Raw genomic sequence first — 23,900 nt, 5'->3', positions numbered from 1 at the left:
CAGGCGCTGGGGTTAGAAGGTCCAGGTTCATATTTCAGCTCTGCCACTTCCTGGTTGAGTTGCCTGGAGCAAGTTACTTTACCTCTCTGCGCCTCAGTTTCTTTGTCTGTAAAATGGGGTTAATAATAGAATTTACCTTCTAGGGAAAATGAGAGGTTAAAGGAGATCATCTGGGTAAACCATTTAGAACAGCACTTGCCACACAGTTAACACTAAATATTGGCTATTATCATTTTTTAGGGTGGGGTCTAACATACTTTTTCTAGAATGGGCCACATAGTAAATAGTGCAGGCTTTGCAGGCCATAGATCTGCTGAAACTACTCAGTTCTGTTACTGTGGCATGAAACCAGAGGGTGTGGCGTGTTCCAATAAAACTTTATTTACAAAACCAGTCAGCAGGTTGAATTCTGCTCATATGCCATGGTTTGCCAAGCTCTGCTTCAGGGCCCATCACAAATAGGAAGTCTTCCTCAATCCCCCAGGAGACAATGGCTTCTTCCTACAGCTCTGAATATTCTCAGTACCTTAAACTACAACCACGACAGCAAATTAATGCCCGGGTGACATGTGGTGGGCATCACACCCTGCCTTGACTTTAGGCTAGAAGGGCGTAGGAAGCAGCGTTCATGGTGGCTAAGAGCATGGATGTTGTAGGCAGACAAACTCGGGTTCCTGGTTCTGCTTACCCACCGTGTGATTCAGATAGATGATTTCACTCTCTGAGCCTCAGTTTCCCTAACTGTAAAATAAAGCTTGCAATAACACAATAACACACACCTCTTGGGCTGCTGCGATGCGTCCAAGTGGAACAGTCAATCAACGCTAGACGTATTATTATTTCGCTTTCGCAACCTTCTAGCCACTGTGTTGTTTTGCTGCTGTTGTTGATCATAACAATATGATAGTGATGCTAGTTTCTTGCTACACCACAGCTCCTTGATCCTGGAAGCCCCGGTGTAGCCTCTCTGTATCCCTGCCCCCCACCATCTCAGCCCCTACCTCCCCACCCAGGCCATGAACAGACCTGTCAATGGGCGTCCAGGCTGCATAGCCAGCACTGGGTATTTACTTACGACTGGGGGACTCCTCCGATCCCGAAGCCCACCAGGCCCCGGAGCACCAGGATCCAGCTGTACACGGGCGCAAAAGCACTAAGGATGCCATAGTACAGAGTCCACAACACACTGATCTTCAGCCCCTGCAGAGAAGGAAGACACGGAATCACGAGGGCTTTTCGGCACCTCCAGGTAGCGTTTGCACTGCACTGAAAGCTGCCAATAATGGGGTCACACTAAAGGGAACCTACACAACCAAGGGGGTGCTGGGGCCCTCTGTATGGGGAGTGCCAATCCATGTGGGGTGGGTGAGAAATCGTGGGGCATTCTTGGTTGTCCCAGTGATTGGCATTGAATGCCAATCTGAGCCCAGACATGTCAGATATTCTACAATGCAGGAGAGAAAATAGACTTGTCCTGGATCCCAACTATCTCAAATGTTCTGCCCGCCCATCATGCAGCTGAAACTCTGTTTCTGATTATCTGCCCCTACACATTTGTTCTGCTTCACACATTCAAGGCTTTTTTTTTTTTTTGGCATAGTTTGAATATAGTTTTTCAGGAATGCAACTTACAAGTAAGTCAGAAGAAAATTTACTTTGTTTTACCTGGAACTTTACAAAAGTGTTCCTTTCAGAAAACCATTCTGTCAATGACAACGCTGTGTGCAGTATGTGAGCCATGGATGGGAAGCTTCAGTGTCAGCTTCCGTTCACAGTGTTTATCTATGACTAGGCTGATCTAACCCTTATTTCAAAAGGTCAAATGTAAAGAAAATGCATCGACAATATTCAGTTAAATCCAAACGTATTTATAGCCAGGGGCAGATCTTGACCCCCTCCTCTTGCCATCTAGACAGAGTTGTGGGTAAAGATTTGCATATTAAAAATAAATTTTATTTTATTAATGCCTTTAAAAATTTCTCTCTCCTAGTTAGAACTTCAGAACTGATTTCTTTTTCTCACAAGTTCATTTTGGCATCATTATTCTAACATCTATTGTATCAGGATAAAACTATATCAGAATATAACGGTACTGAGTGATATCTTTACTGTGAGGAATGAAACGTAATATAAGGCGGTTTCCTGTGTTGGCAAACTCACTTTGAAGTTATTTTAACGAATGACATACTCTTACATCCTCTTAATTTGCAAACCAAACAAAGAACTTATTTCTTTCTTATTTTTTATTTTGAGACAGGGTCTCATTCTGTTGCCCAGGCCGGGAGTGCAGTGGTGAAATCTTGGTTCACTTGCAGTCTCAACCCCCCAGGCTCAAGTGATCCTCCCATTTTAGCCTCCTGAGTAGCTGGAAACATAGATGTGTGCCACCATGCCTGGCTAATTTTTGTATATTTTGTACAGGCGGGGTTTCACCATGTTGTCCACACTGTTCTCAAACTCCTGGGATCAAGTGATCCACCCACCTCAGCCTCCCAAAGTGCTGAGATTACAGGTATGAGCCACCACGCCTGGCTTATTTCTTTTTTAAAGTATGTGAGCTACTAGGTTATTTTATCTTTGAAATTTTTTTCTGGATAGTTAAGAAGGCATTATTCAAATTGTTCTTTTTTTTTTTTTTGAGATGAAGTTTTGCTCTTGTCACCCAGGCTGGAGTGCAATGGCATGATCTCGGCTCACTGCAACCTCCACCTCCCGGGTTCAAGTGATTCTCCTGCCTCAGCCTCCCAAGTGGCTAGGATTATAGGCATGTGCCACCATGCCTGGTTAATTTTTTTTTTTTTTTTTCCACCTTTAGTAGGGACGGGGTTTCTCCATGTTGGTCAGGACGGTCTTGAACTTCCGACCTCAGGTGATCTGCCCGCCTCGGACTCCCAAAGTACTGGGATTACAGGTGTGAGCCACTGTGCCCAGCCCTCAGATTATTCACTTTTTAAAAGAAATGGAGTGTTGCTATGTTGCTCACTCTGATCTTGAACTCCTGAGTTCAAGGGGTCCTCCTGCCTCGGTCTCCTGAGTAGCTGGGACTACAGAGGCAAATTTTTCACATTCTTAAAGTAAAGGGAATATGTGTTCAATAGGGTCAAGAACTACAGAGGGACACGATGCTTCAAGACAAACATGGGTCCGGGCACGGTGGCTCATATCTGTAATCCCAGAACTTTGGGAGGCTGAAGCCAGTGACTCACTTGAGGCCAGGAGTTTGAGACCAGTCTGGCCAACATAGTGAAGCTATGACTCTACTAAAAATGCAAAAATTAGCCAGGCGGAGTGCTGGGTGCCTGTAGTCCCAGATACTTGGAAGTCTGAGGCAGGAGAATTGCTTGAACCTGGGAGGTGGAGGTTGCAGTGAGCCAAGATCATGCCACTGCACTCCGGCTTGAGCAACAGAGTGAGACTCCATCTCAAAAAAAAAAAAAAAAAGACAAACATGGCACATATTCCTGGAGTGTTAATTACCCATATGAATTGAAAAAAAAATTAAGGGTAAACAAGTACAATTATGACAGAGTAGAATGCAAATTTCACGTGAATTTTCAACCTGCTGTGTAAGGTTTGGGGCAGGCCTCTTTCTGCAATATTCTTCCCAGAATTCCAAGGGTGAGTTCGCCTTCCTGTTGCCCTGGGAACACTTCAGGGGGAAAGTATGAAACATACTGATGTTTTGCTTTAAGGTATTAAACTGAATTAAAGGAGATGAGTGAGGAAATGTGGAGGCCTACTAGATGATTTCATGTCTTTTAGAAAATGACTTTAGGTGGCAGAGAGAATCTTTTAAATAATTTTGCATCTCCTTGCAAGGAAGTTGTTTTTCGTTTCAGTCGTTTTTATGATTATGTCAAAGAGAAAGAGTCCATGAGGTGCCAGTCTGTCTTTAACACCTATTTTTATTTATTTATTTTTGAAATATAGTCTTGCTCAGTTGCCCAGGCTGCAGTGCAGTGGCTCACTTCACCTCAGCTCACGGCAACCCCTGCCTCCTGGGTTCAAGCGATTCTCCTGCCTCAGCCTCCTCTTGCGCCACCAAGTCCAGCTAAGTTTTGTGTTTTTAGTAGAGAAGGGGTTTCGCCACGTTGGCCAGCCCAGTCTCGAACTCCCAGACTCAAGCAATCCACCTGTCTCAGCCTCCGAAAGTGCTAGGATTACAGGCATCAGCCACCACACCCAGCCAACACCTTTTAAAAACAGCTACTCTGCTGTCTATTTAACACAGAAGGCACTGGGGCAACCATAACCACTTAGCATTTAACAACATTGTTTTGTTTGTGTTGCTTTTATCTTTGCAGACATTTCCTACTTAAGGCAATTGTTACTGATCTTCCAATTAAGACTCTATAGTTTCATATCCAAAAATATATTACAATTTTTTTATTAGCCCCATATTACAGGTGATAGATTTTTAAACAGCAATTTGATATAAAGAAAGTTATTAAGGTCCGGGCGAGGTGGCTCATGCCTGTCCTCCCAGCACTGAGAGCTTGAGGCAAAAGGATCACTTGAGGCCAGGATTTTGAGACCAATCTGGGCAACATAGTGAGACCCTTGGTCTACAAAAATTAAATTAAAAAAAAAGAAAAAAGCAGAAAGATATTAAGTGCATAAGATTCTAAGTGGCAGAGGATTTACTAAAGTCCAGGAAGCGATGATAATAATAAAGCAACATTTCTGCACTCCTAAATCCAGAGCATCGGTACTGGCCACGCAGACATTTAATTCCTTTCGTTTCGTTTAAGCTAACTTAATAGGGACTTTCTTCCTTGGAATCCAAGGAGTCCTGAATCAAATACAAAACTTAATTAGCAGCCGTGGGGGAAAAGAAGGCACCGAGACCTGCACATGGGAGTTAACCCTCCTTCAAGATCCACTGGGAGCTGGATTATCCGGCTGCCAGGCAGCAGAGACACCCTAATCGGTCCTGTTTGGTCACAACAGGTTGCAGCTGGCTCTGCATTTGTCCGCTGATGCCAGGGCTTTCCAGCTGCCCCAAAATGAGGGCTCAGCAACCCTGTGTAAGGACTGCCATGGCCATTACAAAAGCAGGGGTACTGCCAGACAGCCCCACCCAACAGCTTGTTTGGGACTCTGCAGAAATGTCTCCTGGGCCTTTGGGCTTCTCATTAACTATGACTGTCATTCTGTCTAATATCTGTTCTGCGCTTTACAAATTGAGAGCGCCTTCCTTCCTTCTTTCCTTCTCTCTCTCCCTTCTTTCTTTTTACATTTATTGAGCATCCCCTGTATATCAGGATCCAGGGGTAGACGCATAGGCATTATGCATTCATTAATTTGCTCACTCAGTTACTCATTCAATAAGTATGTATTGAGCACCTGCCGTATACCAGACACTGACATATATTCTTCATCCATCCATTCATTTGTTCAATAAACATATGTTGAGCACCTGCTGTGTACCCAGCATTAAAGATATCTATTAATCATCCATTCATGCATAAAATATGCATATATTGAACACCTGCTGTTTGTTAGGCCCTGGGCTACCGTAGGGGACATGACAGCCAGAATCTCTGACTTCATGGAACTTTCATTTGCATTTCCTTAACCACTGTCGCATCGTCACACTGGATCCCCACAGCAGCCCTGTGAACAAAGGTTGTTATTTTCATGTCTACTTTACAAATTAGCATGGCAAGGGCCAAAGTAGTTGCTGAAGATCAGTAAGTGGTGCCAAAATTGGAGCCAGAACTTCCAACTTCGGATGAGCCACTCCCTTCCTCTAGAGCCTTTGATGGCTCCCTGTTACCTCTGACAGAGAACATAAATCCACAATGCAAGTGTAACACAGCAAGGATCGGGAGGCCTGGCAGAATTACAGAGAAACTGTCCTGTCCTGTCAGCCTCTGTTCAACTCTAGCCAAAAGTTACCATGACAAAATGTGGGTTCCAGGCTTCCAGATACCTGATTTTTTTAAAAAATCATAACTTTATTTTTAAGCAAGATGTCATTTTTGAAATGGAGGCAACTGATTCAAAATCCTATAAAACATTGTGCAGGATAAATAAAATGCATCAGGGGGCCATGTTTGGCCAATGGGTTACAGTTTGTAACTTGTAGTCTAGAAAGCCTAGTGCCCCATGAGCCAAATATGGCCAGTGGTATTCTCTAATATGTTCAACCAAAGGACAATAGTCACAGGTGGAGGAGTCCCAAGGATCCTCGGAGGCGGTCCTAGTGCCTGCCAGATACCTCCACTTCCTTCTTAAAGATAACATAGACCTAATGGCTTTTGAACTAGAGAGTGACCTCTCCATACCGTTTTGGGTTTTTTTTTTTTTAGACAGAGTCTTGCTCTGTCACCAGGCTGGAGTGCAGTGGTGTGATCTCAGCTCACTGCAACCTCCTGAGTTCAAGTGATTCTCCTGCCTCAGCCTCCTGAGTAGCTGGGATTACAGGCGCATGCCACCATGCCCAGCTAATTTTGTGTATTTTTAGTAAACACAGAGTTTCACCATGTTGGCTAGGATGGTCTCGATCTCTTGACCTCATGATCTGCCCACCTTGGCCTCCCAAAGTGCTGGGATTACAGGCCCATACCATATTCTAAGTGTATTATACCCTTCCTCCCTCCCTCCTTCCCTCCCTCCCTTCCTTTCCTTCCTTTCCTTCCCTTCTTTCCTTTCCTTCCTTCCCTCTCTCCCTTCCTTCCTTTCCTTTCCTTTTTTAGAGATGACATCTTGCTCTGTCACCCAAGCTGGAGTGCAGTGGCACGATCACAGCTCACTGCAGCCTTGAATTCCTGGGCTCAAGCAATCTTCTCACCTCAGCCCCCAAGTAGCCTGGACCACAGGCACGTGCCACCACGCCTGGATACATTTTCTTATTTAATCCCCCCATTCAAATGCCTATTATGGAGTATTTTGCAGATGGGGAAACTGAAGCTCAGAGAGGTGAAGCATCTTGCTCAAGGTCACCTCAGTCAACAGGGGTGCACTGTGATATAAACCTGGATGTGTTTATCTCCATGTCTTCAAGACCACACACCTACAGTTGCCTTCGCCTTTCCGTGGCCGTCACAAACTCCCAGGTGGTAAAAACTTCTGTAGGAACCAAAGTGGCTCCCTGAGTCCTAACCCTGCATGTGAATGCCCCACAGTATCACACAGTGAACGGCCTGGCAGGAACCTTGTGGCTAAGCCAGGGCGGATCTAGGAGGTTCTCGGTGGTTGCCAAGGCTCACCAGCTGCCTGGCTTGCCCAGTTCCTGGGGGAATTCTGGGGAAGCTTTATAATTAGAGTCTGATCCGTCCTTCCTGAGGTTGGGCCAGAATTCCATGCTGGGGAGGAGGAAGCTCTGCAATCTGGGGACACTTTCTCTCTCCCTCTGGTCAGGCCGGTTTCATGTTGGGTGTGGAATTTATCATGCTGGTTGGGAGAACTGGTGGGACACCATATGGGCGGCCCTCCTGGGCTTCATCTCTTTGGGATGAATGAATGTCCAACTAATCAACGAAATTCTGGGGAATAATTCAGTTATGTCTCCCAGCAGCCATGGTCGGGTTAAGGATGTGGACCCTGGAGCCAGGCATGCCTGCATTTCAGTGCTGGCATTGCCATTTACAGGCACCACAAGCTTGGCAAATGATAGGTATAATAATGGGCATTTAGGTAATTTCCTCTGTGCCAAGAGCTTTATGTACAAGAGCCATTTACTCCTCATAACAGCCCTATGGGAGAGGCTATGATTATCCCTCCTTCCTTCCTTCCCCCTCCTTCCCTTTTTCCTTTCCCCCTTTCCCATCCCTCCCTCCCTTTTCTCCTTCCCTCCCTCCCTGGCTCCTGTCCTGTCCCTCTTGTTCATTCTTCCAACCAGAAAATCACTATGCCATCACTCATATGCTCCAGAACAGGAAATGGGTGGGAGGGCAGATGGGGGCAGGATCTAGAGAGCTGCCACTGAGGACAAGAGTAATTCCTTCTTGGGTTAACCGGGAGGTGAGGAATACCAGCTTTTACTTCCTTTAGGAGCCCGGGAGAGGCCTTCCCAACTGCCCTCTCCAGCCCCATCACCAACCAAGACCACGAGGGCCATCGTGGCTGCATTTAGTTTCCAACCTTCTGCCTCTGGACTTATATTCTTGACAGTTATATTGAGCGCCATTTCCTAGCTGTTATATGATCACTATCTTCCAGGTGTCTGCTGGCCCAAGTTTCCTGTGCAGTAGCAGAGAGGGAATGCAGTGGGAGTCTGCCTTCTCTACGGCATTGCTGGAACATTCACTCATTCATTGAGCCACCGCCTGCTTCTAGAGCACCTACACATTCAAGCCACTGGCATCACAGTGAAGACAAAGCACTACATCTAGAATGAGCAAGGCCTGGCTCTGTGACACACAAACCGTGTGGCCCTGGGTAAGCTGCCCACTCTGTGCCTCAGTTTCCTCTTCTGTCAAGTCAGAGTGATAATAGCACCTACTTCAATGGTTATTATGGGGATTCGATGAGCTAATGCATGAACCACACTTTGTATCATGCCTGCTAGACAAGGCACTATTTTATTTTAGGCCCATGACTTTCTAGTTGTAGTGGAGATTGCCTGTTATCTACCAATCATTCAGATCTCACTTCTTCCTTCCTAACAGAATTCTAGGTTTGTTCAGGTAGCCCTTTCCCAGCTCCAGTAGTAGATTATTCTTAGTCTAAGCCAATCGTTTTCAAAGTGTGGTCCCAAGACTAGCAGCATTGATATTGCATGGGGACTTGTCAGAAATGCTACACTTGGGCCAGGCGTGGTGGCTCACGCCTGTAATCCCAGCACTTTGGGAGGGCAATGTGCATGGATCACAAGGTCAGGAGTTCAAGACCAGCCTAGCCAAGATGGTGAAACCTTGTCTCTACTAAAAATACAAAAATTAGCTGGGCATGGTGGTGCATGCCTGTAATCCCAGCTGCTCGGGAGGCTGAGGCAGAGAATTGCTTAAACCCAGGAGGTGGAGGTTGCAGTGAGCCGAGATCGCACCACTGTACTCCAGCCTGGGCGACAGAGTAAGACTCACTCTCCAAAACTGAAACTTGGAGTTTCAGTTACATGTGTCCTGTGCCTACCACGTGCCTGCTATGGTACAAAGTGATTACACAGTGGCTCACGTCTGTAACCCCAGCACTTTGGAAGGCTGAGGTGGGAAGACTGCTTGAGGCCAGGAGTTTGAGACCAGCCTGGGCGATATAGTGAGACCCTGTCTCTCTATAAATATAAAAATTAAAAAAAAAATTAGCTGGGCATGGTGGCACAAGTCTTGACCCAGCTACTTGGGAGGCTGAGGTGAGAGGATTGCTTGAGTCCAGGAGGTCAAGGCTGCAGTGAGCTATGATTGCACCTCTGCACTCCAGCCTGGGCAACAGAGCAAGATCTTGTCTCAAAAAACAAAAACAAAAAAAAAGAAACAGTGATTTACACCTCAATTAACCCTAATTCATCTCTATTTACCCTCCAGTACAGGTTCTGTTATTTTCTTCTTTATACATATTAGGAAATGGATGATCAGAGAGGTCAATTTGGCCAGGTGCGGTGGCTCACGCCTGTAATACCAGCACTTTGGGAGGCCATGGTGGGTGGATCACTTGAGGTCAGGAGTTCAAGACTAGCCTGGCCGACACAGTGAAACCCTGTCTCTACTAAAAATACAAAAATTAGCCGGATGTGGTGGCAGGTGCCTGTAATCCCAGCTACTTAGGTGGCTGAGGCAGGAGAATCACTTGAACCCAGGAGACAGAGGTTTCAGTGAGCCGAGACTGCACGATTACACTCCATCCTGGATGACAGAGCAAGACTCTGTCTGAAAAAAAAAGGTCAATTTGCTCACCCAAGGTCGTACAGCCAGGAGTGGCAAAATTGAGACTGAACCCAGGTCCGCCTGACTTCAAAGCCCTGAGCTGTAACATCTCTCTTCCTTCTTGTTTGCAAAACCATTTCATATCATGTCTGGGCTCTCCCAAAAGCTGGCTCTAAGATAAGGATCCTAGGACAGATAGTTATTTGAGCAGTGATTCCAGCAGGGGAGTGGAGAAGTGGGACAGGGAAGGGAAGGCAGATCATTCAGGGTGTCTTCATGAACAGGTTCCCACAGCAGACACTGGAGCCCAGTCCTGCTGGGATTGAGAAATGGCTCTTTGGGTGCAGTGAGTGGCTCATATCTGTAATCCCAGCATTGTGGGAGGCCAAGGCAGGAGGATCGCTTGAGGCCAGGAATTTGAGACCAGCCTGGGCAACATGGTGAAACCCTATTTCTACAAAAAAATACAAAAATTAGCCGAACGTATTGGCATACGCTTGTAGTCCCAGCTGCCTGGGGGGCTAAGAGGAGGATTGCTTGAGCCTCAGAGGTTGAGGCTACTGTGAGCTGAGACTGTGCCACTGCACTCCAGCAAAACCCTGTCTCAAACAAAAACAACAACAAAAAATTTGAGAAATGGCTGTCTTTAGGGCAAGAGAATCAATGGCTTTATCTACTATCCCTTGACTGCCCCAGTCAATGAGGAAATGGTTCCTGTCCTGGAGATATGAATAGGCACTGATTGTCTAGACTCGAAAATGTATATGGTTGGACCCGACTAGGAAGGCTTTGAAGAGTCCAGAGCAGCCTTACAGCAACGTCTTCTCACAGTACTTCAACGTAATCCTCATTAGGCCTCCCAATTGCTAACGCAGAACAGGTTTGCTACTTGTCCATATCACCACCAACTGAACCCCAAGGACATGCGTTTAGAAGAGGTTGCCTTACTGTTTTCCTGCCGTACTGATCTGAGATATTTCCCCAGAGCGTGGAGCTGGACATCATGCCTACAAAGACCACCTGTGGGGGAAAGACAGTTTTCATTAGACAGAGGACTTGGAGCACTACACAGAAAGGAACAACAAATGTAAGCAGTGACGTCACACTCGAGGTATCAGCCATGATCTAACATTCACTGAGCACCTGCCAAGGTCAGACACTATTCTAAGTGCTTCCGGCAAGCTGCCCAACAATCCCATGGGGAGGGTGCTATTATTATTCCTGTTTTACAGATGAGGGAACTGAGACTCAGAGAGAGGCAAATGCACGACCAGTGTCACACAGGTGTTAAGTGGTGCAGCCTGCCCTGGAATCAGGCATTCTGGCTCCGGAGCTAGCTTTTGACCAGTTTCTCACCTTCCCAAAGAAACACTTGCCCTACTGCTGAGAAAATACCAAGGGCTGAAGGTGGAGTTTGGAGAGTAGGAAAATCAGACACTGGGAGGCTGGGCTGGGAGCTGTAAACTATTAGTAAGAGAAACCACTCATTGTGTGGGAGGCAAAGTAATTGTTGCATTGTTAATCCTTGGAGTAACAGCTGGTGAGGCCTGAATGATCCTACTCATTTGACAGAATGGGGAGCTGAGGCTCAGATAGGTTAAGAAACCTGCTCTGCCTCCCTGAGAGGAGAGGGTAGAGGCAAGTCTTAAACCCAAGCAGGCAGACTGGCGCCTCATCACCGTGCTCTTCCCTCTGCAAGTGCCAGACACCATGCTGAAGGCTTTACGCACACATCTTACCACAGCCTTGCAGCAGCCCTACAAGGTGGGTGCTTCTACTATACCCATTTCACAGACAAGGCAGCTGAGGGCCAGAGAGGGGAGGGCACAGCCTCAGTTTGGTCTGACCCCAAAAGCATTTCTTGTGGCATGTCTGAGAGTGGGAAGTGGGGATGGTACGCAGAAGTGTTTCAAGGTGGAAGCAGACACAGATTATGTATGTATAATTTTTTTATTTGTTTGTTTAGACGTGATCTTGCTCTGTCACCCAGGCTGAACTGCAGTGGTGTGGTTGCAATTCATTGCAGCCTCAACCTCCTGGGCTCAAGTGATCATCCCACTTCAGCCTCCCGAGTAGGTGAGACTACAGGTGTGCACCACCAGCCCTGGCTAATTTTATTTATTTATTTATTTGAGACAGGCTCTCACTTTGTTGTCCAGGTTGGTCTTGAACTCCTGGCTTCAAGCGATCCTCCCACCTCAGCCTCCCAAGGTGCTGGGGTTACAGGCATGAGCCAATGCATCTGGTCCCAAATGGATCATTTTAAGGGAATTCATTTCCAAGTTTTCAGCTTCCCTGCAGACTCTTTTTTAAGAACGAGTTAGGGATCTTCTTCTCCATTTCCTGCCTGACTCCCTCTCTCCCAGCCACCCCTCCACCATGCCTCTCTAGGCCAGTCTGACCAGGACACCTCAAAGGGCATTGCTTTTCAATGTAAACCCTTCAGGGTGCCTCAGAAGGGGAACCAATGATGCACTTACAAATCCTTTTGCAAGTCATCTGGTTTCCAATACCTTTATTATTACTTTCAACAGAATTGAAGGACAGTCTAATCAAGCTGTAGGCAAGTTAGATCATGGAACGCAGTTTTTCAGAAATGAAAGCTGCATGCTCTTTGGCACGCACATTTTGGAGAGTGTTTTTAAAAATCAAGTGGCATCAGTTTGCTGGGTGCTAGCAAATCCTTCAGTTCCTCAAAACTTTTTTTCATGTGAACACAGCTTTTCATATGCATGTTCATTCAGGAAAAATGACAAATAGGAACATAACTGGTGCTGAACCCTGTCTCACTTTAGCAATAATCATTCAGGAATGCATAAAATATTTGGGAAACATTCCACACCATTCATTAAGGGATACATTTCCGATAAAACCTTGCTTATGTTTAACAATTATTTATCAAAATTAATTATATCTTGTTGTTATGGTCTATTGTATACGACTAAACTTTAGTGCTTACAGCCTTCTCATCTCAGAGAATTAAAACTAATAATTTAACACTTATTTATTCTGTCACAGAGAATTATAATAGGATAATGAATGTGATCCTTTCAAACAAGAAAACATTACATTAGGCCAGCCCGGCCAACGTGGTGAAACTCCGTCTCTACTAAAAGTACAAAAATTAGCTGGGTGTGGTGGCGTGTGCCTTTGGTCCCAGCTGCTCAGGAGACTGGGGTGGGAGGATCACTTGAATTTAGGAGGCGAAGTTTGCAGTGATACAAGATCACGCCACTATACTCCAGCCTGGGCAACACAGCAAGACCCTATTTCAAAAAAAGAAAAGAAAACATTACATTAAGATAAAATTATATGGAGAAATGAATGGAAATATCAGTTCCAAGAAAACAGCTATGCAAATTTTCCAAATTCCTCTAAAGAACTTGTTCATGTAATTTTAAAGCAAATGATGGTAGATGTCAGGTATTTCAATTTCATTAGACACATTTTAAAAAATGATATAGTAATTTTATTTTGATTTTTATATTTCAGTACACTCCCAATGGTATCATCTACAACCTATAATTTAAAAAATTTCATGTCAATGTAAAAACATGTGACAGTCTTGGATTCTACAAGGTTTTTATTTAATTCTTTTCTAGATCAACCTAGAACAAAGATGTTTGAAGATTACTGTCTTGGGATAAAGTGTTGCCTTAGTCATGTGCTAAGTGATATTCTTACATCCTGAAAGAGGTAAGTATCCCTCAAAACACCCATTTTCCCCAAAGGGAGAGATTCTGGCACAGCCTAGTACTGGTTGTATATTATAGTAATTACGGTAATCTTGCATCGTATTTCCTTATATCACAGTAGTTACGGTCATCTTACACAATATTTTGTGCGGCAACAATGTGCATCTATAGTATCCTCCTTGGGTACTTCATGCCTTTGGAGCAACTCCTAAAGGACTCTTAACTTTTCCATAGAAAATTCACCATGAGACTTAACAAGTCTAAACCTCATACCACAAGAAAATAGCCCGAGGCAGGGGCTCTGAGCCTGCCAGGCCAGGCTTTCAATTCTGCCTCTGCCTCTTACAGGCTGTCTGAGCTTTGGGCAAGTCAATGCATCTCTGTAAGCCTCAGTTACTTTATCTGTAGAAGTGACAGTAATAAAAGCACCTCTTTCATAGGCTTGAGAAGGCTAAAGAGATAATGTATGCAAAATCGTTAGCCTGGCCCAAAATAAGTGCTCAGTAAATTGTGGTTGTTATAAGCCAATGACAAGAGACCAGAAAGGCCCTGCATTGCAAAAACACAAACCAGCAGTTATTATTATTATCATCATTATTACTGTTATTATTTTGAGACGAAGTCTCACTCTGTCACCCAGGCTGGAATGCAGTGGAGAGATCTCGGCTCTCTGCAACCTCCACCTCCCAGATTCAAGCAATTCTCCTGCCTCAGCCTCCCAAGTAGCTGGGATTACAGGCACACACCACCACGCCCAGCTAATTTTTGTATTTTTGGTAGAGACAGGGTTTCACCATGTTGGCCAGGCTGGTCTTGAGCTCCTGGCCTCGTTACTTGCCCACTTTAGCCTCCCAAAGTGCTGGGATTACAGGAAAGAGCCACTGCACCCAGCCTGCAGTTACTCTTTAGGAGGTATCGGTGAGAAGGAGGAATATAAGAAAGAAGTATCAGGGACTCAGCCCCTGCTGTGTGCTAGGTGCTGTGTGTATTTTGTTGCCCCACTGCAGAAAAACAGGCATTGTCACCCCATTTTGCAGGCCACAAAATACGGCCATCAAGCACCTCACTCAAGGTCACACTTCTGGAGCTGACTAAACCACAAAAACACAGGTGTCTGTGCCATGAAGTGCTTCCCACTGAGCTGCACAACCTTATTGCCAATATCAGACTAGGTCATGCTGTGTGGAAGGCACTCAGGCCATTCCAGAACAGTTATCTATAAAAAACAGCATTCTGGGAGGCATCCTGAATTGGCAGTGACTCCATCACTGGCTAGGTGTGTGATCTTGAGCAAGTGATTAACCTCTTTTTGTGCCTCATTTTGCTCAACTAACCGTGTGCCTAGCTCATAGGTCTGTGAGGATTGAAGAGCATGTGTAAATTATGCATATATTGTATGCAGTGCAGTAAAGGCCTTTGCACAGTAAGTGCTCCATTAAGTATTAGCTTTTGTGATTATCCTTATTATCCTCTTATCCAGCCTGGCCATTCCTCTCTCTCTCTTTTTCTTTCTTTTTTTTTTTTTAATTTGAGATGGAGTCTCATTCTGTCACCCAGGCTGGAGTGCAATGGCACGATCTCAGCTCACTGCAACCTCCACCTCCCGGGTTCAAGCAATGCGCCTGTCTCAGCCTCCCGAGTAGCTGGGATTGCAGGTGCCACCATGCCGGGTTAATTTTTGTATTTTTAGTAGAGACGGGGTTTCACCATATTGGTCAGAATGGTCTCGAACTCCTGACCTCAGGTGATCCACCCGCCTTGACCTCCCAAAGTGTTGGGATTATAGGTGTGAGCCACTGCGCCTGGCCCATTCGTCTCTCTTTTAAGAGGTTGCTGCTTATCTGTTCCTGACAAAAAGTAAGAGTTCTGCAGCCTCCTCCTTTAAGCCTTAATCCCAAGGAGCAATAGCTCCAATTTATTGAACACCTACTATATGCCAGCCACTGTGTTGTTTCCAGTCCTCAAATCATCCTAGGGGTGTGGGGATTGGCATGTCCTGTTTGCAGTCAAGAAAACAGGCTTATAAAGTTTAAGTGATATGCACAGGTGGGTTTCAAGCTCCTAGCGGTGGAACAGGATGTCTGGGACACCCTCCGGGTGGAGTAGAGTTGGCTATAAACCTGCTAAGATACATGAGGTGGGGACAGGACAGTGCTTCCATCAGGGCTTAATTCTTTTCTGCTGAGCCTTCAGCAGTGGAAGAAGGAAGATATCCCACAGGACACCCCAGGGGAGCAGATCTGTATGCAACAGGAGGGAGCTGCTGGGCTGCCTACCGAGGTCAGCAGTGCCACCTGCCAGCTTGGGAGCCTCCACTCGCAATGCAGCTGTGGCGCCAGGATGCTGAGGATCATCATCTCCATGGCATCAGCCATCTGCAGAGAGGACGGAGACACCATGAGGCCAGGACGCTGCTTGGTGCCGGGGAAGGCTGGCCAAGTCCATAACCCCAGAGGCAGAGACCGTAGCGTACCCCTCTCTACCCACTGCCAAGTGCCCTGCTGCACATCGAACCACACTTAAAGCTCCAGCAGTTAAAACTGCATTACCATTACAGGAATGGACAGATAGACATTTTGTATTATTTTTGTGGGTGTTTTTTGTGTTTTTAAAAATATGAGCACCCCACAAACAAAGTGGGAAAACATATTCCTAAAATCTGAGGGAAAAAAACATTTTTATAAAGGCAGAGAGACAATGATATTTTTAGTGCAATTAAAGACTAGTTTGTCTTTGGCTTATAGGTCATTTGTTCATGTAGAATAGAATATAATTGTCAGTATAGTTAACAAGTGTGACCTTTTAAGACATTAAAGCAAACTCGGAAGCCCCAGCAATTAAACATCGTGTGCCTTTCCGAGACTAGACAGACCAGGACGGACGTGGAACCTAGAAGCACAGCCCATGTGGCCATGGGAATTTTGCATACGATGAAGGCAGCTTTTCTAATTAGTGGGAGAAATGTGGGGAAATCGATGATCCATTTGGAAAAATATGTAGTTAGATTGCCATCTCCTGCTGTTCACAAAAATTAATTTCAAGTATATTAAAGGTTTGGCTGCGCTGTTTGCCATAGCTAGGGGATTTGAATGAGGGATGGTGAGAGTCTTGAAGCAGAAGGCACACTTTTAACCTGTGCATGTTTTTCTAGGGAGGGCTCCACAGCTGACATCATAATCTCATAGTAGCCCTGAGCCCAAAGAGTTGAAAGCCACTTAATTAGCTAGAAACTTCGGTTCCTCCTTGAGGGCAATGGCCAACCACATCCAGCTGTCTTCAAGCACACATCTGGTTATCACCACTTCTCACTCCACCCAAATTTTGTTGATTGGAATTCAATCAAAGTCTCCATGTGCAAAGAACTGTGTCCTTCCTTATAGACCATGGAAACCCAGTGGAACAGCATGGGGGTTTCTTGGAGACTGAGCCACTGCCCCCCAGAAATACTTGCCCAAGCCAAGCCGGTGAGAACAGACAGCTTCCACTGAAATTTTCCAAAGCCAATGGCTTCCACCGCATCTTCCACCATGAAAGTATCTGGGAAGGAGAAAGGGAGAAGGGAGGAAGGAATCAGTGTGCCTTCCAGCTGTCCTCGAGTGGGGTTGCCTGGGGTGGTCCCCAGCCAAGCAAATTAAAGGCACTACATGCTGCTTTTAGAACTTATCCTAGAAAAATATTGCAGTGTGAAGCGATATCCTACAACTGCAGCATTGCTTACAGCGGGAGAAACTGAAAAACCCAGAACGTCCATCAACAGGGGGTTGGTTAAATAAATTATTAAGCAGATATTATACATATATAAATTATTAAACATCTACATTATGAATATGACCCAAATGTTAATAAGAATGTGCAGCTATAGAAAGACACACAAAGTATATTGTTAATTAACGTTTAAAAACAAAACAAGATTGACAACAAAGTATTGGGCGTGGTTCTATTCTTGGAAATGTATGCATGTGGGCATATATATATGCACATGTATCTAGGCATAGAATATATACAAGGCTTCGAATTATGGTTTTAATTTGTTTGTTGTCAGAGGGGGAAAGGAAAAAATTATATGAGAATTCACTTTCTTCCTTTTACAATTTATTGTTTCTGTGGCCAGAAAAAAAGAAATACTTTTTTGTTTGTTTTGCTTTTTTTTGAGACAGGATCTCGCTCTGCTGCCCAGGCTGGAGTGCGGTGGTACAATCAGAGCTCACTGCAGCCTCAATCTCCTGGGCTCAAGTCATCCTCCTGCCCCAGCTTCTTGAGTAGCTGGGACTACAGGCACATGCCACCATGCCCAGCTAATTTTTTTCTATTTTTTGTAGAGATGAGGGCTCACTATATTGCCCAGGTTGGTCTTTAACTCTTGAGCTTAAGCTATCTTCCCACCTCGGCCTCCCAAAGTGTTAGGATTACTGATGTGAGCTGCCATGCCTGGCCTGAAATACTTTTGAAAGGCACAATTCCATCGGCACTCAGATGGAAAGATGTGCACGCTGTATTGCTAAGTGAAAAGCGAAAGTTGTGGAGAGGTACGTACTGGAGGAGCTGTCTTTGTGATAAAATGTGTATACGTGTGTGTGAGTTCACCAAGCAGGGGTGAACATCTTACAAACTGTTACCAGACTCATCTTTGAAAACAGTACTCACTTTCCTACTTTGAGTATTTCTTTAATGTCTGAATGCTTTCCAGATAAACAGGTGTTATTTTCATGCTCAGAAAAAACATAGGTATCATTTATAAGCTAATAAGTTTTTGAAACATACTAAAAGATGGCCAGATGCTGTGGCTCATGCCTGTAATCCTAGCACTTTGGGAGGCTGAGGCAGGAGGATCACTTGAGCCCTGGAGATTGAGAGCAGCCTGGGCAGCATAGTGAGACTAAAAATTAAAAAAAAAAATTAACAGTGACTGGTGGCTCACACCTATGGTCCTAGCTACCTGGGAGGCTGAGGCAGGAGAATGGCTTGAGCCAGGGAGGTTTCAAGGTTTCAGTGAGCTGTTATCACACCACTGCACTCCAGCCTGGGTGACAGAGCAAGATTCTGTTTAAAAAAAAAAATCCACAAAACAAAACTAAACTAAACTAAAACAGTAAACCCAATGTGCTGTGCTGGATTGTCTGGAAACAGCACAACTGCAATGACTGGTGAAATCCACATAAAGTCTGGAGTTGAGCTAATAGTAGCACACCAACGTTAATTTTTTTAGTTTTGACAATTTTTTTTAGTTGTTAACGTTAGGGGAGGCTGGGTGAAGGGTATGTGAGAACTGTCTGTACTATATCTGCATTTTTTTTTTTGCAAAGCCATAATAATTTAAAAATGAATAGTTAATTGAAAATACAACTGGGTGTGGTAGCTCACACCTGAAATCCCAGCACTTTGGGGGGCTGAGGCAAGTGGATCACCTGAGGCCAGGAATTTGAGACTATCCTGGCCAACATGGCGAAACTCTGTCTCTACTAGGGCTTTCCATCCTTACTCAGATGGAATGATGTGTTTTGTATTTCTACTAGACATACAAAAATTAGCCAGGTGTGGTGGCACATGCCTTAGTCCCAGCCACTCAGGAGGCTGAGATAGGAGAATCGCTTGAACCTGGGAGGCAGAGGTTGCAGTGAGCCGAGACTGCACCACTGCACTCCAGCCTGGGTGACAGAGTGAGTCTCCATCTGAAAAAAATAAAAATACTAAAGGAGGATGCTGGGTTGCCCCATGAGCGACCTCCAAGGATCTCATCAGCCCCTGCTGGGAGTTGTCATCTTTTTGGAATTTCGACCATGGGCCTTGTATATCAATCATAATTTTCTCCAGATGTGTGAGTTGGTGTTGATCACATTAGCAGGTTGTCATTTTCTCCAGCAAAAAAAAAAAAAAAAAAAAAAAAAAAATCATCCATAGGAAGAACAGTAGTAACACTATTATGGGGCACTTACTGAGTGCTTACTATCTGCCAGGCACTGTGCCAAAAGCTAGATGTGCATTATTTCATTTAATACCCATCACAACCCTATGAGTTAAGGCCTAGTATTAGCCCCATTTTACAGAGGAGGACATGGGCTTGCCCTGTGTCACACAGGTGGCACGTTGTAGAGTTGGGAGTCAAGCCCAGATCAGCCTGAGAGTAAAGCCTCAGCTTGTCTCTGTCACCCGTCATTGCCACCTTATCTTTGCCAACAACAGGCCTTGGGTTCAAATCATTAGACATTTCTTAGATTTGGAATCTGAGTCTTTACAGGAATTCATAGAATGTTTTTATCCAGCAGCATTAAGAAGTGAGGGAAATTGGACAACAGGTCCCACAGCACTGCCTCAGAGGTAGCACAAGGTCATGGGTAAGAATGTGGGCTCTGAGGCCAGATTTCCTGGGTGTAAATCCAGATTGGCTAATTCCTAGCTGTATAACCTTCAGCAAGATACTTAACCCTTCTGTGCTTCAGTTTCCTCACCTGCAAAATGGGGAAGATGTTGGTAATAGATCCAATTGGAACTGTTGTGAGGATTAAATGGATAAAACATGTAAACTGGTTAGAGCAGTGCCTGGCACAGAGTAAATCCTCAGCCAACGTTAGCTGCTTGCATACCATCATCAGTGTCACCATTACCATCACACTATCATCATAACCAACATCATCACCACCATTGTCATTACACTGTCATCCCAACCATCATCACTATCACTATCATTACCACAATCATCATCACCACCACTATCATCACAACAACCATCATCATCATCACCACCATCATCTTCATCATCACCATTATCATCATCTTCAGCAACACAACCACCACCATCATCATTATCTTCATCAACACCATCATCACTACCATCATCACCACCACCACCATCTTCATCATCATCACCACCATCATCTTCATCTTCACCATCATCATCACCACCACTATCATCATCTTCATCATCACCATCATCATCATGTTCATCATCACCACCATCATCATCACCACCACCATCATCACCACCATCATCATCATCACCACCACCATCATCTTCATCATCACCATTATCAACTTCAGCAACGCAACCACCATCATCATCATTATCTTCATCATCAACATCATCATTACTACCATCACCACCACCATCATCACCATCACTATCATCACTACCATCATCATCACCATCATCACTACCATCATCATCACCACCACCATAATCATCATCACCATCTTCATCAACACCATCATCAGCTTCATCATCAACACCATCATCACTACCATCATCACCACCACCATCTTCATCATCACCACCACCATCTTCATCACCACCACCATCATCATCACCACCATCATTATCTTCATCATCACCACCAACATCACTACCATCATCATCACCATTATCACCACCACCATCATTACTATCATCTCATCATCACCATCTTCATCATCACTATCATCATCATCACTATCATCATCATCATTGCCATTCTTATCACCATCTTCATCACTGTGATCATCACCATCCTCATCACTATCACCATCATCATCATCACCATCATCATCACCACCACGATCATCACTATCATCTCATCATTACCATCTTCATCATCATCATCACTATCATCATCATCACCATTGCCATCCTTATCATCACCATCTTCATCACTGTGATCATCACCATTGTCATCATTACTATCATGATCACTACCACTGTCATCATCATCACCATCATCATCACTATCACCATCATCATTGCTATCATCATCATCACCATCATGATCACCATCACTATCATCATCATCACCATCATCATCTTTGTCATCATCATTGTCGTTGTTAGTGCCATTCTCAGCCAAGTGTTATGCAGTGATGCTGACTGGCAGGGATTATGATGTAACCTTGCCTGCTGAAGTAAGCCATAGAGGCTCAGTCCCCACTTCCAGCTCCACCCCTTGGCCCTCTGGGCCCTCCCAACTGCCCCTTCACAAGACCCCTCTGAAACTGCCTGCTGAGGGGCAACCTTGATTGTGGCCCAGGCTGATTCCCCACCGCAGGGCCCTCTCACCATCGGTGGGATTGGCAAACTCCTTGGGCACAGCTGCCCCATCATCCAGCTCCACAGCCTCTAGGCCCATGCGGACCCCTTCAATCTGGACTTCATGCTCTCCTGAAGCCGTGTCGTCCTCTGACCTTGCACTCTCGCCTGTGCGACGGAATTTCACAACCCTAGAGAACAGAGCAAATCTGGTCAAGATGGCTAAAGCTTCCCCTAGATGGTCTTGCTGGACAGCTCTAGTGCCCAAGACAGGGGAAAGACTTCTTCTCATGGTTTGGAGAGTTGATGGATGAGGGTTCGCATTTCTATTGAGTTGGACTGGGGTTGGGAAGACTAATAACTTCAAGAGTTACAGTATCAGGACTGCCATGTACAGTTGGGCAGATTGGGCACTGCAAAATTCCTGGGTTTCCTATTCACATAGTAGGTGATGTGATTGAGGATATCTTTGTATTAAGTCAGAATACTGTTTGTGAGTACATTTGTTTCAGAATTTAGGTATCTGTCTATATCTAACATTTTGGTCATCTAAAGGTCACATTAGGCCCACAAAAAGTTTCTCACACCATATTTTAAAAAGGTTAAAGTGGATACCATTTTTTAAAATAGAGACAGGCTCTCTCTATGTTGCCCAGGCTGGTCTCAAACTCCTGGGCTCAAGCGATCCTCCCTCCTCAGCCTTTTAAACTGCTGTGAGCCACTGTGCCTGGTGCTAAAATGTTTAAATTGGGAAAATTCACATAAAAAGCCAGAATTCCAACATCTCTTGCAAAAGTAGAATACCTGGCTGTCTGGAGCCCACGTTCCTGCATTGGAATTGTGCTAGGTCTGGGCAGTGGTGGCCCTGGCCCCCCACCGACCCCCGTTTTAGATGGGTCATGCCCTCCACAGCTGGCCACTGTCTCCTCTTCTCTGGATTATCTCCAGCCCTATGGATCTTTTGCTCTTATCCTTGCACATGCTCTGTGTTCTTCTCACTTGGCACGTGGTCCTGTTTGCCAGGCCCTGCAGGCATTTGAGTTTGAGACCCCATGGGCCCCACTCTTATGCAATATTTTCCTGCAAACTATGCTGTTTCTTGCTGCTCTGGAATAAGCTTTGATTTCTCTGGGCAACGGTTTCTTCATGTGGGACTCAGGGACAAAATTACCTGTCTCCTTCCAACTTTCTCACTCCCAAACACAAAACTCGTGCTGTCTGCCAGCCTTGGAGTGGGTTTTGGGTTTATAGCACTGAAATTGCCTGCTGGGAAGGCAACCTTGACCGTGGCCCAGGCTGATTCTCCAACTGCAGGGCCCTCTCACCATCAATGGGGTTGGCAAACTCCTTGGGCACATCTGCCCCATCATCCAGCTCCACAGCCTCTAGGACCATGCGGGCCCCTTCAGTCTGGACTTCTTGCTCTCCCGAAGCCATGTCTGACCTTGCAGATGTGCTCTGACCTCACAATCTCTCAAGGGGATAGTGATACCGATGTGCAAGTCCTTTCTATCATGGCTTTGAGTCCTTACAGACTTTTTGAAGAAAGTCTGGGGTGCTGGGTGTGGTGGCTCATGCCTGTAATCCCAGCATTTTGGGAGGCCAAGGTGGGAGGATTGTTTGAGCACAGGAATTCAAGACCAGCCTGGGCAACATAGTGAGATACTGTCTCTTTGAAAAATAAAAAAAAAATTAGCTGGGCATGGTGGTGCATGCCTGTGGTCCCAACTACTTGGGAGGCTGAGGTGGGAGGATCACTTGAGCACAGAAGGTTGAGGCTGCAGTGAGCCATGATCCCGCTACTGCACTCCAGCCTGGGCAACAGAGAGAGACCCTATCAGAAAAATAAAAAGAAACAAAGAAAAAATAGAGAGAAGGAAGAAAGAAAAAAAGAGGGAAGGAAGGAAGGAGAGGGAGGGAGGGAGGAAAAAGAAAAAGACCAAAGTCTGGCTGGGCATGGTCACTCACGCCTATAATCCCCATACTTTGGGAGGCCGAAGCGAAAGGATCACTTGAGTCCAGGAGTTCAAGACAAGCCTGGGTGATGTGGCAAAACCCCATCTCTACAAAAAATACAAAAATTAGCCAGGCATGGTGGTGTGTGCCTGTGGTCCCGGCTACTTGGGAGGCTGAGGTGGGAGGATTGCTTGAGCCGGGAGGTGGAGATTGCAGTGAGCCAAGATTGCATCACTGCACTCTAGCCTGGGTGACAGAGCAAGATCCTGGGTTATTTTGTTTCTTTGTTAAAGAAAAAGAAAAAGAAAGAAAGAGAAGAAAGTCCGGAGTTACATGGGCATGAATAGCAGAGGTCGTATTTGAGCAGATAGACTGTACATGTGATCCATGTTTTTAAAAGTTTAAAAACAAAAGAAATATTTAAGTACAAAATACTGCTATTATTATTAA

General features: G+C 45.2%; 1 protein-coding gene across 2 annotated transcripts in view; it reads right to left on the bottom strand.

The window, feature by feature from the left end:
• The window catches only part of SVOP (SV2 related protein), a 99,857-nt gene that overhangs the window by 53,023 nt on the left and 22,934 nt on the right, over positions 1-23,900 (bottom strand). For both annotated transcript variants that reach the window (XM_012469129.3, XM_064379879.1), the window contains exons 2-6: positions 21,525-21,685; positions 16,953-17,038; positions 15,778-15,876; positions 10,755-10,826; positions 1,076-1,200 (exon numbers count right to left, since the gene is read on the bottom strand). In XM_012469129.3, the coding sequence (XP_012324552.1) occupies positions 1,076-1,200; positions 10,755-10,826; positions 15,778-15,876; positions 16,953-17,038; positions 21,525-21,685 (543 nt within the window). The remainder of the gene's footprint in view (positions 1-1,075; positions 1,201-10,754; positions 10,827-15,777; positions 15,877-16,952; positions 17,039-21,524; positions 21,686-23,900) is intronic.

The sequence above is a fragment of the Aotus nancymaae genome, unplaced genomic scaffold, assembly GCF_030222135.1.
Source record: "Aotus nancymaae isolate 86718 unplaced genomic scaffold, 86718_ANA_hifiasm-v0.15.2.pri h1tg000021l, whole genome shotgun sequence".
Taxonomy (NCBI): Eukaryota; Metazoa; Chordata; class Mammalia; order Primates; family Aotidae; genus Aotus; species Aotus nancymaae.
This window is presented reverse-complemented; position numbering and strand designations above follow the sequence as displayed.